This window comes from Mesoplodon bidens, assembly GCF_964165515.1.
Source record: "Mesoplodon bidens genome assembly, chromosome: 2".
Taxonomy (NCBI): Eukaryota; Metazoa; Chordata; class Mammalia; order Artiodactyla; family Ziphiidae; genus Mesoplodon; species Mesoplodon bidens.
The window spans coordinates 165608752-165624861 of NC_138177.1; the positions used below are offsets into that span (position 1 = coordinate 165608752).

At 53.1% G+C, this 16110-nt stretch overlaps 1 protein-coding gene across 1 annotated transcript; it reads right to left on the reverse strand.

The window, feature by feature from the left end:
• Window positions 1–871: 871 nt before the first annotated feature.
• Window positions 872–13292, reverse strand: TMEM222 (transmembrane protein 222). Its single transcript, XM_081217812.1, has 6 exons — window positions 13054–13292; window positions 6251–6335; window positions 4921–4952; window positions 3320–3416; window positions 3104–3234; window positions 872–1965 (listed from the first exon to the last, which is right to left on the reverse strand). Exons 1-6 carry the CDS (start codon window positions 13248–13250, stop codon window positions 1878–1880), a joined length of 630 nt encoding a protein of 209 aa, XP_081073938.1. The 5' UTR covers window positions 13251–13292; the 3' UTR covers window positions 872–1877.
• Between the last annotated feature and the right edge of the window lie 2818 nt (window positions 13293–16110).

A 16110-nucleotide genomic window follows, 5' to 3' on the forward strand; every position in this document is an offset into this window, starting at 1 on the left:
ATTGCTCTGAAGAGAGGAGGGGTTACCTCTGTCATGCCCTGGAGAAGCCCCAGGCTTGGAAACCACAGCACCGCAGGGTCTGGGATGAGCTGATGGACACTTGATCCAGAGCCCTGAAGGCCGCAGCTAGAGCTGTCCCCAAGGCCATCCTCAGGGTGAACACAAAGGGCTCTCAGGATTCAGAGACCAAATCCTTTGCTAGTTCAACTAAAGTGATACCTGGCATAGGGCAAGGTTAGGAAAGACTTCACCAAGGAAGTGGCTTTTAAGCTGGGCCTTGAGAAGGAAGGGCACGACTTCAACAGGTGGAAAGCAAAGGACCAGAAGTGGGTGGGTGTTGGAGAGCAGGTGCTGCCCTGTCTCGGTAGAGAGTGGGATGCATGGAGAGTGAGAGTGCAGGGTCCCGAAGGCCATGGAGAAGTAGAGGCACCACGGAGCAGGGCAGTGACTGGATCACTGGGGGTGAGCACGGGGAGCTTGGCAACGTGATCAATGGATACGGTGGGGGCCAGGTCCAGGGCCCTGGTCTGTCAGCACTGACTCCCAATCTTACTGCCAAGTTCTTCCCAACAGGGAATATGGGAGGGGTTTCAATATTCGCCTGCCTCAAGGAGAAAGCTTTGGGATGGTGGACGAGGCATGGAGAACTCGCAGCGCTCCGGCTCAGAGCAGGATACACCCGAGGGATGCTGACTCCTGCAAGCTCCAGGCACTGGACGAGGACCCCACCGTGTCCCTGGCAACCAGACCCCTTGCTGGAGGCAGAGGAACCCAAGTTCACCACGAAGATAGGAGCTGAAGGGAGCGCATGTCTTCAGTGAAACCAGGGACCACCGAAGGGAGAAATCAAGGACAAGCACGGTCTGGAGTTAAAAACTCTTTATTGTCCTGTCCAGGAGCCCCACACAAAGGAATCCATGGAGCAGGGGTGAGGGGGGCAGCACAGGCCTGTCCCACAACTTGAAGAGAAGGGGGAGCCGTGGGAGGTGGGAGGAGACAGCTCCCATTCAGCTCCCTGATGGCGCTGGCTGCTCCAACGGCCCCCTGACATCTCGGACCCAAGGGGTGCCGTCACCAGTGCGAGGCCCGTTCCTGGGGCCAAGGACAAGTTTTGTTGCATCGCTCTGATCTGCAGGGGTCACTCTGGATACGTCAGTGTCACTCATCTCTCCAGCCTGGTTGGGGGAGCCCAGGCCCCAAACTGCAGGGGGGAGATGGGCCCAAGTGCTTGGAGGCCCTGGGAGAGTGGGAAGAGGGGGCTGCATGGGCTGGTGGCCGCCAGGAGTGGGGCGCAAACTACCCCTAGTGCAGCTTCTGGCAGACATCTGGAGGGGGCCCGTCAGCCCTACTGGACCATTCTAGAGGCCAGTGGAGAAGGCCCCAGGGTGGCTGAGTTTATGCAGACTTCTTAGTGTACCTTCGCCCTGAGACCAGAGTCTTGGCAGGAGAATGGGCTTCAAATCCAGCTCTGGTCCCTGTGCTGCCTTGTCTGGTGGGTCCAAATATCCTTCCCTCCCCCACCAGGCACTGGGCTGAGGCAGAGGGAGCCCAGCAGGCAGTGGCAGACACAGCTCTAGAAGGAAGCTAAGGCTTTTCCAACAGATGAACAAAGGGTGCCTCAAGGGTGGGAGTCACAAGCCTGGGAAGGAGGGGGCAGGGAGCTTCTGAGCAACCAGTGAGACACGAAATGCAAACAGACACAAAAACCACCCCATGCTCATCCTCAGCCCTTATTCCACCCCACTTAGCCCAGACCCCTGGACTAAAACCAGCAGGCCCATCCCTGCCTTTCGCGGCGAGGAGAAAGAATCTGGAACGAAAGGTGATGGCGGCTGCCTCCTCAGGAGCCTGGTGGGCCCAGGGCCATGGGGCAGCCATCACCGCAGGTTAAAGACCAGGCTGACGCTTAGGATGACACCCAGGAGGAGAACAAAGGGCAGCCAGGTCTTCACGAAGGCCCCGATGCTGATGGAGAGAGAGGGGAGCATGGGAGGGAAGGGCCCAGTGAGTGGGCGTGTGGTCCGGCACACTGTCCTCCCACAAACCCAGACGGGGCCGCTTCCCCCAAGGGAGCTCCTGGAACTACCTCCCTCACCCCGAAACTCAGTCAACTAAGGGACTGGGCCAGGCCTGGTGCCCGCTGTGGAGGAGCACCAGCTACGGTCCTGGGCAGGGGCTGTTCCAGGCTCCTGGTGGAGATGTGACACCTCGCTGGGCGGGTACAGGAGACACGCCCACCCTCTGGGCCTTCCTGACTCCATCCACAATCACCCCTGTGTCTGGGGAGAGGTCGTCAGCGAGAGGACCCAGAAGTCTTCAGTCTGGGTGGGGAAGCCAGGAGTGCCCTCTGCTCACAGCCCAGTGGGCGGGGAGGGGTCGGCGAGAGCTAGCACCGGGCTATGGCTCAGCCCGGCTTCAACCCCGCCTCTGCCTCAGCCTCTGTGTGACCACAGATAAGGTCTTCCCAGGAGACCTCTAAAAGCCTTTGGACCAAAAAAGACCCTAAAAATCTCCTTTTCAGAAGCTCTTAATGATAAGCACAGCTGGAAGAAAGCCTGGAGGCAGCTGGGTCAGCCCAGGTGTGTGCTGACTCCCCGGTGGGAGGGTCACTCCACCTCTCTGAGCTCCCTTTATCTGTGAATTAGGACCAAGGCCTTTGACCTCACAAGTCATGAGGCGGGGGCTTCAAAGGTCATCCCAGGCCACCACTGGGGCCCACCCGCCCAGAACCCTGCCTCTGACGAGGGATGCTGGGAGGGGCCCCTATGGGGTCACCCACCCTCTTCTGAGGGCCCACCTGTTCACTGGACCTGAGCACAGGGCTCTGTACACACGCAGCATCCCTGAGGAGCCAGAATCATTGTCTCCATTTTACCAAGGAGAGTTGCAGCTCCAGAGAGGCCAAGGCAGCTACCCAAGATCTCACAGTGAGCAAGGGACAGAGCTGGGCTTCAGACAGCACCGCCCTCTTCACCAGGAGCTCAGCTAGTTGTTTTCCTGCTTTGTCCCTGCTGGCTGAAGGACCCCAGAAATGGCCCTGTTGGGATCCGTGGGAGAGCGGCCCCGGGAAGGGTGGCGGCGGCCAGGGGGACAGGCAGCGCACCTGACGTACTTCCCATACAGCAGGCAGAAGAAGCAGAGAGTCACCATGTTCCAGTTGGTGCTGTTGTTGTAGCGCATCAGGTTCAGGGCCAAGGCCACATGTGAGTGGCAGTTGTCACAGCAGAGACTGTGCTGGAGATGCAGGATGGGCTGGGTCAGGATGGGCTGCGGGGAAACCTCCCACCCTCGTTCCCGCCCTCAGGAGCAGCCCACCTACCATGCGGTGTTTGTACTCCTCAGAAGCGTCGTGCACGGCCGTGTCCCACGCATTGGGCCCACTAGCATATACCTGAGCAGGGTCCAGCTTCCAGTACCTGAGAGGGGAGAAGGGGTTCTGGGCACTGGCTCAGCTCCACAAATGTCCCCTGACGCCTGCTCTGTGCAGGGCCTTGAGCTGGGTGCTGAGGCTACAGGGGTGAGCCAGGTCCAGGGAAAGGGCCACACAGCAGACAACTGCAACAGTGTGACATGCCCACTGCCATGTGGATCCTGGGGAGGATATGAACTCACTCACTGGGGATGTGAGGGGCTTCCTAGGGGTGACACCTGAGTCCAGTGTGAAGGAGGAAGGATTAGCCAGGCGCAGAATGGGGAGTGAATATTCTAGGGAGAGGGAACAGTTTGAACAGAGGAAGCGGCACAGAACTGTGCAGTGTGTACCAGAAATTAAGTAACTGGGCACTGCTGGGGGATTCAGAGGGAAGAACGGGGTGAGGGATGTTGGAAGGTGAGGCTGGAGATGCAGGGGGGCCACGTTCTGGGCAACTTGAATGTCATCCTGAGGAGTTCATCCGTCAGAAAGCATTCTCCCCATCTCCCCACATGGGAGACTAGGGTGAATGGGAGAATAGCTGGTGGAGCTAAAGTCTGTGAACCTCAAGCCGGGTGACACCCCAAAGGGTCTCGGGCCAGGGGGCACTGGGAGGTCAGAGCGCCCTCTGGCTACTATGTGGGGAATGGCTTGACAGAGGGGCCTACAGACTGGACCAGTGAGAAACCACCGTGGCCGGGACTTCAGCTGCTCAGGGGTTCCTGCCTGGAAACGGGTGTCCGTACAGCTCTCGCTGAGGAGCAGTCTGGCAGCAGACACCCAGACCAGAGGCCCCTGGCTCACACTTCCACCGGCCTGAGGACGTCAGCACGGTTTGGAGAGCCCAGCTCCAGGCCGCCTATGCTGTGTGGGACACCAACTCCTCCTTGGGCTCCACCCTCCTGGACGCTGCCTTGGGCAACAGAGCATCTGATGCTGTTCTGAGCAGACTGAAGACTGAGGGACTGTCACCAGACCCACAACTGAGGTGGGCCCCCAAGACAGAAAAATGAAGTCCCCAAATCCCATGCAAACCAGCAATAGCTGCAGGAGAGACTAAACTGCCTTTATTCTCTCCAACCAGAACTTTCCAGCAGAGTTCCAAACCATGCCTCCCTTACACCTTAAATGGCATGTTTGTTCCTTGAGGGGCAGGAGAAACAGTCCAGGTTTTGGAGTGAGACGGACCTGCGTGTGAGTCCCAGCTCTGCCACTTCCTGTGTGATCTTGACCAAGTCCCTTCCTTATCTTCACCTTTCCGATGGAGCTGAAAACACGACCTTGCAGGGCTGAGGCAAGGCCTAGACGGCCTGTGGATAAAGGACCCAGCCAGGGACTGGAGCAGGAGATGTGTGGTACAAGGTCAGATGCTCTGGTAGACCCTGGCTGCCCCCCTTCACCCCATCCTCAGGCTGCTGGCTCCTGCTGTGCCCCAGAAGGCCTGGCCTGCTGCTCCAGGTAGGAGGAAGCTGGCTCTAGGGCCAATCACACGGATGTCCACCACTTACTTGGCAGGTTTCCCGAAGGCCATGTTGTCTTCCTGTTGAGGGACAAGAGCAGAGGTCAGTGGGGAACTGCATCCAGCCCAGCCGACAGACCTGGGTTGGTGGTAGAAGTGTCGTGACTTAGGAGGAGGTAAGGTGGGTGGGCAGAAGTGGAGCCCGGGCCCTGCTCTGGGGTTGGCGGGATATCTGAAGGGCCAGCAGTGGCTCTTCTGTGTGAAGAAGGCAGTGTGGCAGGAGTGCACAGAGCACTGCCCCCGGAGACCGAAGACTCGGGGTGCAGCCATGACTGCCTCTGTGTGGCTGCCAAGTAACTCTCTCACCCTCTCTGGGCCTTGTTTTCTCCAGATTCTCTGGTCAGTCTCTGGTCCTTGTCCACAGGGAAGTGGTTTCCTTCGTGGTGTGAATGAGGACACCCTCTGACCTCCTGACCCGACAGTGGTGGCCCACACAGAATCTGGCAGTGTGACTGCAGTCAAGGCAGGACGTGGGGTGGGTTGGGGTGAGTGGGGTAGACACAGCGGTTGGGCCTCAAGAGGCCTGCTATGAGGGGGATGTTTTAGCCAAGTCCTAGACCTGCCACACAAGATGTGGGTACAGGAGTTACAAAGGGACAGATTCTGGGTTCAGAATCTGCTGACAGAGCTGGTCAAAGATGAATTATCATACACGTATATGACAGTGAAAGTAATGGGTATGAAAGACCTTTGTGGTGTTAAGATGATCATGACAAATACGAATATAAACAGGTTGGTGCCACCACACCCATTCATCCCAGCCTCTGATGGAGAGGAAGCTGCCACCTCGAAATAGGCAGGATACTGCCTGCTCATCTGGAGCAAGCCCACTGCCCTATCTCAGGCACATCCCCGGGGAGCAGACCTGAGAACACAGCTGGTTCATTCTAGAAGGTCCGCCCCCTCTTCTCCATGGCCACACCCAGGGAACCATGTCAGCCTCCCCTGTGCCCCCGCCTTGTGACTCCCACCTTCTGAAGGTCCAGACACTTGGTTCCTGGACCAAGGAACCAGGATGGTCTGACTCTCCACTCTTGCCCCTAACCCTACCCAGGTCTTGGTACCCCCGGGGTGGGCAAAGGGCTGGGTCAGTTACTTAAGAATCTTTCTGGCCACACTGCCCTCCTGGCCTGTCCTGGAGGCAAGAGAAGGGGGAAAGGGGTCAAACAGTGGTGAGGAGCAGAGGGCCGGACCAGGACTGCATGGCCTCTGCATTCTCCTGTATATTGGGGAGACAGGAAGGCTGCCTGTGGGCAAGATAGGCTAGCTTTCCACTTGGGCCCTGGAACCCTCCAGAGGGGGGCAGAATGGGGACTCACCGACACAAAGTAGGGGCCAGCAAAGTCCCGAATGACTCCTGTGGATGTGCAGATGCCCATGTGGCCGATGATGGGGAAAAACCACCTGTGGAGAAAAGGACAGGGAAAGGGCAGAGTTTGTGGGTGTCTTTCAGCTGGTCAGACAGACGCTGGGAACAGTCCATCCAGGGTGACAGCATATGAATATAACGTGTGGTAAGTGTCCCCTAGGGTGGCGGCGGCGGGAGGGGAAGTACAGAAGAGGGGCAAGTGCAAGTGAACAGCAGAGCGGGGAACCAGCGCGGCCCACAGAACAGCTAAACTCAGAGGACGGTAACGCTGCGTGTGGTGAGGAGGCGGAGCAACTGCAACTGTCTTCTCACTGCTGCTGGGAGAATAAATTGTTTCCACAGCTTTCGAAAACTGGTACCACACCCTCTACCTCAGCAATTCCACTTCAGAGTATACACCTAACAGAAACAAATGCGTGTGTCCACCAAAGCCGTGGACAAGAATGTTCACAGCACCTTTATTAGAAAATAGCTGGAAACAACAGTAGTCAAAATTCACTGAACCGCACCCTTAAAATGTATGCACTTTATTGTATGTGTATTATATCCCAATGAAGTTGATTAAAAAAACCTAGAAATAATCCAAATGTCCCACAGTAGTAAAATGGGTAAGTAAATTGGGGTATAGTCATACAGTGAAATAGTAGGTAACAATGAAAAATAATAAACTGCTATGCACAACACGGATTCTCACATATACAAGGCAGAGTAAAAGAAAACTTACACTAAAGTGCATGCGTATTATTCTGTTTATGTGAAGTTCAAGAAAAGGCAAAACTAATCTATTGTGCTGGAGGGCAGAAGAGGGGTTATTTCTGTGGCAGAACTGACTGGCACAAGGGAGCCCACTGGATACTGGAAACATCCTCTGTCTTGACCTGGGTGACATGAGTGCACACACAGGCAAACTTCACGGAGCCGTATACTTAGGATGTTTACACGTGATGATACATGTTATACCTCAGTTAAAAAGGGTTTAAAAAGTGTCGGGGGGGGGGGGCTTCCCTGGTGGCGCAGTGGTTGAGAATCTGCCTGCCAATGCAGGGGACACGGGTTCGAGCCCTGGTCTGGGAGATTCCCACATGCCGCAGAGCAACTAGGCCCGTGAGCCACAACTACTGAGCCTGCGCGTCTGGAGCCTGTGCTCTGCAACAAGAGAGGCCGCCATAGTGAGAGGCCCGCGCACCGCGATGAAGAGTGACCCCCGCTTGCCACAACTAGAGAAAGCCCTCGCACAGAAACGAAGACCCACCACAGCAAAGATAAAGAAATTAATTAATAAACTCCTACCCCCAACATCTTAAAAAAAAAAAAGTGTCGGGGGGCACTTAAACCAGCGTGTGTGTGCGTGCGTGCACGCGTGTGCGCACACTGGGGTGGGGGTGGGGTTCAGAAGGCTCCTCTGAGGAAATGATGAAGAAACAATGTGTGCAAGGGTAGAGATCAGGACAAAAGCATGATGTATTCCAGGAACTGAAAGTTTGATTTTTTTTTTAAATTCTAATTTTTATTTTTTTGGGCTGTGTTCAGTCGTCGTTGCTGCACGCGGGCTTTCTCTAGTTGTGGCGAGCGGGGACTACCTTTTCGTTGTGGTGGGCGGGCTTCTCATCGTGGTGGCTTCTCTTGCTGAGGAGCACGGGCTCTAGGCACACGGGCTTCAGTAGTTGCGGCACGCAGGCTCAGTAGTTGTGGCTCACGGGCTCTGAAGCGCAGGCTCAGTAGTTGTGGAGCATGGGCTCAGTTGCTCCGTGGCATGTGGGAACTTCCCGGACCAGGGATAGAACCCGTGTCCCCTGCACTGGCAGGCAGATTCTTAACCACTGCGCCACCAGGGAAGTCGAAAGTTTGAATTTTTAAAAGCCATGGGCATTTAAAAAAACCCAAATCTCAGTTGGACTCCGATATGCAAAACGCATAGGAACTCCGGATCTGTTTGTAGTCTGAGAACCGTGGCTCTACAGGAACTAGGTGCTGGAGAGACTGATCCAGTTTAAGAAGGACTCACAGGGAAAAAAAGAAAAAAGGACTCCCAGGGCCAGCAGCCACGTGCTGATTTGAAGGCTGCCTGCTGGGAGGTGGAGGCAAAAGCCACAGAGATATAGCCCAAGGAAACAATTACATGGGGCTGGGGCAGAGTCAGCAAAGACTTCACACAGGAGGTAACTTTTAACCTTGACCTGTGAAAGCACAGGATGTTGACAGACAGAAAGCAAAACTCCAAGGCAAAATGCTGCACGTGCCTGGAGAATGGGAGGGGGACAGGAGTTCAGAGGCTGTTCTGGAATACTGGCAAGAGATGATGGTGATCCTGACCAGAGTACTGGTCAGGTGAGAAGCAGATGGCTTGAGAAGATCTTTAAAAGGAAGACTGGGCAGTTTTATGACGATAGGATAATGCTCTTCCAGGTCTGCAGCTTGACCACCTGAAAGGATGGTGGGGCCAGAGTGGTCTTTTTGTTTTTGGCTGTGCCGCATGGCTTGCGGGATCTGTTTCCGGACCAGGGATTGAAGCCGGACCCCCGGCAGTGAAAGCGCCGAGTCCCAACCTTACTGGACGGCCAGGGAACTCCCCAGAGTGGTCTTTTAAGAACATGATCCAGATTCTGTCATTCCCTTGCTTTAACATCCATTACGGGCTTCCTATTACACTTATACTCCAACCTCCTTCCAACAGTCTGGCCCTGCTTATTCCTTGAAGTCACCTCACTCTTCTCTCTAGCCACACTGCCCACTTCTGGCTCCTCAGACACACCAAATCCTCCCACCTCAATGCTTTTTTTTTTTTACATTTGCCTTCGTCCCAGACACTCTTCTAGAGCTTCACACAGCTGGCTGCTTCTCATCATTTAGGCCTCAGCTCAACAGTCAACTTTGGAGGTTTCCCTTGACAGTGCCTTCTAGAGTAGCCACACACAACCCCAGGCATCCCAGATCCCATTACTCTGCTTTAATTTCCTCATAGTATCTACTGTTATCTGCAATCATCTTGTTTACTGTTATGGTTACTGTCTTTCCCCTCTAGTATGTAAACTCCGAGAGAGCAGGGATTTTCTCTTATTGATTAGAGTAGCCCCCAGGGCTGTGCCTGGCACAGAGCTGGAGCTAAGCAGTCATTGACTAAATGATGCATGAATGAATATCATGCATTTAAGAGTGGAGTCAGGTTCTGAGGTCAGACCTGGGTTGAGTCTTGACTGTTTTGGGCAGGCACTCACTCCCATCTGTCAGTGAGAGGTGAACAGTGATGATGATGACGTCAATGGGGGGCGATTGTGAGGATCAAACAGGATATGCCTGCAAAATGCTTATGACACTTCCCTGCACTTGGTAGTTGCCCAATGTTGTTATCGTGGGGTGTACAATAAATACTTGCTATCTGATTGGCTGGACTGGCTGGCGTACAATAAGTCGCTTTAGACTCATAGCGTCCACAGGATGGACACTCAGAACTATGGGAAAGTAGCTCCTCTGGCTTCTCAGGCCCTAATCTCAAGACCCATCTCCCCTTCCCACCCTCAATTCCTTTCATCTGGCTGGGGAGAAGGTCTGGGTTTGACCAATACTCCACATACCACGGCTTCGCTGGAAGTTAGAGTAAAGGCTGGAGAAAACAGAAGAGTCTGCGCCTGGGGAAGCGGCAGAGAAGAAACTCTCAATGATTTGTCAATCTGGAAGCTCCATGAAGGCAAAGCTCCAAAGCTGCCTTGTGGACTACTGTCTACTCAGACCTAGTACATAATAGGTCCTCAAGAACTATTTATTGAATGAATGAGTTATTGACTCTGGAGCTCTACCTGGTACAGGTAGACCATTTCAGCGGAAAAAGCCCTATGCTGGCTTCTAAGCCTTTATTTCCTCATGTATAAAATGAGGATGACAGGACCTATTTTCATTACATTGATAAAAGGACTGAATGAGACAGTGAATATAAAATGTTTACAACAGAGCCCAGAACAGAGTAAGTTTCCAATCTTTGCTGTTGTTAGTAGTAGCAATAGCTGTTATCTGGCTTTTCATGCACAATTATCGACACTTCTGAGGGGACAGACAGATCTCTGGATTCAGTTTCCTCCTCTCTGTTCCCCCCCGCCTCCAAAATCAATGACAGTTCCTTGTGCCACATCTATTCCTAGCTCCGCATTCTAGGTCAGCAATCACCACAATGTGTTACAATGGTGAGTTCACCTGTCTCTCTCTCTGCTGCTGGAAGGCGAGCCCTTTGATGGGAACATGAGCCTTCTGATGGGGCAGTAGGCCTTATTCATCTTATGAACACGTGTAAATAGATCTGAATAGAAATGGGGTGCGTGCTGCTTCCGGCCCCGACGACTGGGGATCGTGGTGCCTCCACCCAATGTTGCTACCAGCTCTCTGAAGAGCAGAGGGCTCCACAGACGTGTTTTTGAGAACAGGGAAAACCAAAGAGATCTCGGGACAACAAGACAGGTTTTCTCAAAACCAATACATTCCCTCCCAGTTATTCTCACATTAACATTTTACTTTCTTCATAGCACGATTCACTATCAGTTCTTTTTTTTTTTTTGCGGTACGCGGGCCTCTCACTGTTGTGGCCTCTCCCGTTGCGGAGCACAGGCTCCGGACGCGCAGGCTCAGCGGCCATGGCTCACGGGCCCAGCGGCTCCACGGCATGTGGGATCTTACCGGACCAGGGCACGAACCCGTGTCCCCTGCACCGGCAGGCGGACTCTCAACCACTGCGCCACCAGGGAAGCCCTCAGTTCTTTTATTAGTTTACTTGTTTACTGTCTATCTCCTTCCACCATGATTTAAACTCTGTGAGAACAAGGATCATACCTGTTTTACTCACCACTGTATATTCTTATTACCTAGAACTACTCTAGGCAAATAGGAGTCACTTAGTAGTTGTGCTAAAAAGAATACTGAGGGACTTCCCTGGTGGCGCAGTGGTTAAGAATCCGCCTGCCAGTGCAGGGGACACGGGTTCAAGCCCTGGTCCAGGAAGATCCCACAGGCTGTGGAGCAACTAAGCCCGTGTGCCACAACTACGGAGCCTGCGCTCTAGAGCCCGCGAGCCACAACTACTGAAGCCTGTGCGCCTAGAGCCTGTGCTCCGCAACAAGAGAAGCCACTGCAATGAGAAAGCCCACGCAGCACAACGAAGAGTAGCCCCCATTCGCGGCAACTAGAGAAAGCCCGCATGCAGCAACTAAGACCCAACACAGCCAAAAATAAATAAATATATAAATAAATATATTTTTTTAAAAAAGAAAAGAATACTGAATTAATCAATGAAAACACTTTCTTAAAATTTTTATTTTGAAAGGACTCAGACTTGGGTGTTCTTTTTTTTATTATAAGTTTATTTACTTACTTATTTATTTGTTTATTTTTGGCCGCGTCGGGTCTTCGTTGCTGCGCACGGGCTTTCTCTAGTTGCGGTGAGTGGGGGCTACTCTCTGTTGCAGTGGCGTCTCTTTGTTGCAGAGTCTGGGCTCAAGGCATGTGGGCTCAGTAGCTAGGTTCCCGGCTCTAGAGCACAGGTTCAGTAGTTGTGGCACACGGGCTTAGTTGCTCCGCGGCATGTGGGATCTTCGCGGACCAGGGATCGAACCCGTGTCCCCTGCATCGACAGGCAGATTCTTAACCACTGCGCCACCAGGGAAGTCCAAGACTTGGGTGTTCTTAAACAAATGCATAAGCATTTGAAAACAGAACAACTGAAGTATTTTAACATAATACAAGAATTAAGCTCATTTTAGGATCAGCAACGTATGAGGACAAAAATGATCCCTTCTCCACACCACTTGGCTGTTTTTGATACAGGGAACAAATCTATTCATCAGGTGAGAGGGGACGGGATGTAGTCGAACGAGAGCAAGGTATGGAGTCAGAAAACGGAGTTTGGGATGCTTTTGCTTACTGTCATGTGAACATGATCAAGACATTTAATGGTACAAATTCATCATCCGAGAATATAATTCCTGCCTTAGAAAGTGGCTGTGGAATTCAGAGAAAATGGGTGTAAAAGAGCTTGGCCAACTGTCCAGCACTGTGAGGAGTGGTTATTATCAGCTGTCAAGGCTGAAGCACGAGGGCAAACCAGCTCCCTACTCCCCCCTCCCCGTCCCCAAGCTCCTTGCTAAAAGGCGCCAGCAGTTTTGGAGCACCTGCTTTCTCTTCTGACAAAGGCTGATGCCATAGAAAGAACCCTGGTCTGGGAGGCAGACAGCCTGGGACCTGAATGCGCCTTGCAACTGAGATGGTGTGTGATCTTCAGCCTCATCTGTGAGACAAAGGGTTGGACTCCCAGATCCCTGGGGGCCCTTCCAATGACGACATCCCAGGAGTCGGTGTGGTCCCAATCAAACTCCCACTCTTGCCTCCAGACCCAGCAGGATGTCCTGCGTATAGGAAGTGACCAGCAATCATTTAACGAATGAATAAGCCAGTGAGTGAATGAAGATGTCTCTCTCACACCCAGTTAGGGGCCCCTTTTCTGTACGCCCACAGGTCCTCAGCTTCCCAGCCTCAGTACCTTTCCGCGGTCAACAACTGTCTTTCTCTCAGCTCAGACCAGGTGTAATGAGGGAGGGGAGCTTGTCCCATTCACCAGCAGAGCTGGCACCGCGCGGGTGGCGGGGTACTGGTGAACCCCGGACCCGCGGGAAGGGTTTGCTGTGTGTCGGGGCCGGAGGCTGGCACCGGGCCACCGGAGGACGCCACGCGGGCCCGGCTCTCCCGGTCCCCGGGCGGACGCCGGAGGAGACTCACGTGAGCACCGGGATGGGCGTCCACACCACGCAGTAAGGGAAGCGGCTCCGCTCCACGTCCATGACGCCGCTGCCACCACAGCTAAATTGCTTCTTGTCCGTCTCGGCCGCCGTCGGCGCCTCCACTTCCGCCATCCCGGGCGGGGGTGGCAGCGGCGGCGGCAACAGGAGTGGCGAACTCCCTTCCGCTTCCGCCATGCTGCGCGCGCCCCGCTCCGGCCTGCCCCTGATCCAGCGCCGGTCGCTGGGTGGCGTCACTTCCGGAAGGTGGGGTCCGCCAGGCTTGGCCTTCCCGCCGGGAATAGGAGCCGCGTCCTTCTTGGTCCGGCCAACCTCCTTAGGCGCCCGCCAGCCTCGGGTGTTCGCGCTAGCACTGAAGCGCAGCGGAAGGGATGCCCTCAGGCAGCGCGCAGTCTAGCGCGGGAGACTGACCGAGAACTCGGTAATTCAGTACGCTGAGGGCCCCTAAGAGGTGTGGTACAGTCTCCATTTATTGAGCGCGACTTAGGTGCCACGCACTTGACTTGACATACGTTGTTTTTAATCCCCGTAAACTGCTTGGACGTGCGAATTTAGGTATTTCCCTCAAGTTACAAGTGAGAAACTGAGGCTTAAGGGGTGAGGTAAGTGGCCACGACTCAAACCCAAGTCTCTCTCCCTTTTTCGTTCTGTGGTCTCTTGCGAGGTAGTGGTAGCATAAAGGAAGGATAGACTAAAACAATGTGTGGCGTGTGTGCAGAAATAGGGGAAACTTGCCTGAAGCTATTTGAGCTGAGCCTTGATGTTTGCCAGGTGGCTCGGGGATGGGGGTGGAGGGATGCGTGCAGCCGTGCAAAGAAAGGCCTTGCAGAGCAGTGTGCAGGAGTGTGAATATCACCTTGGCTGGAGTAAATCACAAGCCTTAGATGTGATCCGATCCCTTCATTGTACAAATGGGAAAACTGAGGCTCAGGGAAGTTAAAGTAATTGTCTGAGATCACACACTATAAATATAAAGAAGCCAGGGTCAAATCTTGGATTCTTTGGGCTTTTTAACGGATACCAAGATAGGCAAAGAAAATGGAATTTGCTTGGGTGGGAAGGGAAAATGGGGGGACAAAGAAGGAAGGCAGCAGCTAAAAGTCATGCTAGTGGGAGGTATGGATAAATCCGCTGAGGAAGGTGGGAGATATGCCTTTTGGGGAAGGTTTTTCTTCCATTGAATTACCCTCCCTCAACACTGATCTATAGAAAGCCTACTCTCCTGTTTTTAGCACCTAATATTTTAATGCGTTTTTTGGGGGGGTTATGCCTATCTCTGTTATGGAACTCTAAGGTCCTTAATTTCAGTAGCTAGCACTGTTCCTAGTGCAGAGCAGATGCCCACTAGATGTTTACTGATTTACAGAATGACTGGATGTTTTATAAAGGCCTCACAGATATCACAGCTGAAAATGATTCTAACCCACTCAAAATTCTTTGAGTACGTTTATGCCTCTCCTGTGACCCATGTGTGTGATCCTTGACAGGCAACAACCAGCATCTGGCACATGTATGGAATAGATTAAGTACCTGTGTGTTGAATGAATAAATCACATCTTGATTCAATCACTATAGCTGTCTCATCTCTTCTGGAGGAAGGTCTCCGAGGAAGGTCTATACCTTAGACGTTCCTCTACCATCACTGTCAACCCATAATTCTAGCAAAGGGCTGGTGGGTGCCCTTTAAACATTTATTGTTTGTAGGGACGAATACACAACCAAAGTCAGTCTTTCTTAGGGCCTGCCACAAATTTGGTTGTACTAACACAAGTACCACATTTAATCTGACAACCTTCAGGGGTTTCGCATTGTACTTTGGATAAAACACAAATATACCATGCTTACAAGGCCCTGCATCATGCCCTTTTTTTTTTTTAACTTGTTCACTGTCCTACAGCCTCTTTTCAGTTCCTCTCATGTGCCATGCTCTTGTGTACCCCACGGACTTGGCACACACTGTTCCTTTCTGCCTGAAATGCCTTTTCTCCCTCCAAAACTGGGTAACGTTCATTCATCCTTCAAGTCGCAGATTAAATGTCACTTTCTCAGAGAGCTCTTCCTTGGCCGCCCCATCTAAATTGGAAAGCTCCTGTGAATCTCCCCTGGAATACCTTGTTCTTTTCCTTTGTAGCACATTTGTGGTTGTGTATTGTTGGACTCCCCTACTAGGCTGGAAACTCCTTGAGGGCAGACACTGTATTTGTCTTGTTCACTTTTGTAAACCCAATGCCTAGTAGTGTCTAGCACATAGCATTTGCTTAATATTTGCTAAACTGAATGAATGGCAAATAGTTATAAGCTTGGTATGTATCGTATGCTAGCTATAGACAGCCTGAGAGCAGGAACCTAGCTTGTCAGCTGCTACCTCGCAGTGCCCCAAGATTTTTAAGGGACCTATGGATGTTGGTGGGCACAGTGCTCCGTAGGGTCTGACCAGAGAGCCCTAGCTCCTTGGCCTAGGCAGCTGCAGAAGCAGGGGCATGAGGAGGGCCAGGTACCTGGAGGGAGAAGCCAGCTCTTTCTCTGACTCCTCTGGAGCCTCTCTCCCACGCTTGTTCCCCTTCGCAGCCCATTCACAGGACCCCCTCCCACATGCACACGTCACCCAGGTTCTCCTACCCAATGTTCAAGCTTCCCTGGCCTGTGCCCTTGCCCCCTGTGTTGCTGCCACCCCTATCACCCACAGACAGATGGGAAATCTCCATCAAAGACTAACAGTCCCTTCCAGGCTCAGAGGACCACAGCAGGGTCCTGGAAGAAGCTCCTCTAGCAGAGCTCAGGAAAGGATTGATAGAGCTCATAGCTACCCCTCCCCCAACACACACCCCGACCTAAAATAGGAATGACCATCTGGATCCACTTATAGGACTGGCTGGGGGAGGGAAGGATGGCAGAGCTGGAAGCAGTCAAGCTGGGAAAGCTTCAAGGGTAAGATGCTGCTTGTTTGAAGGGTGAACTCAGGGCACGTCCTCTCTTGGTATGAGTCAGGACACCCCCTCAATTGGCCCCATGTAAAAGTCCCCAGGGCTCACACACT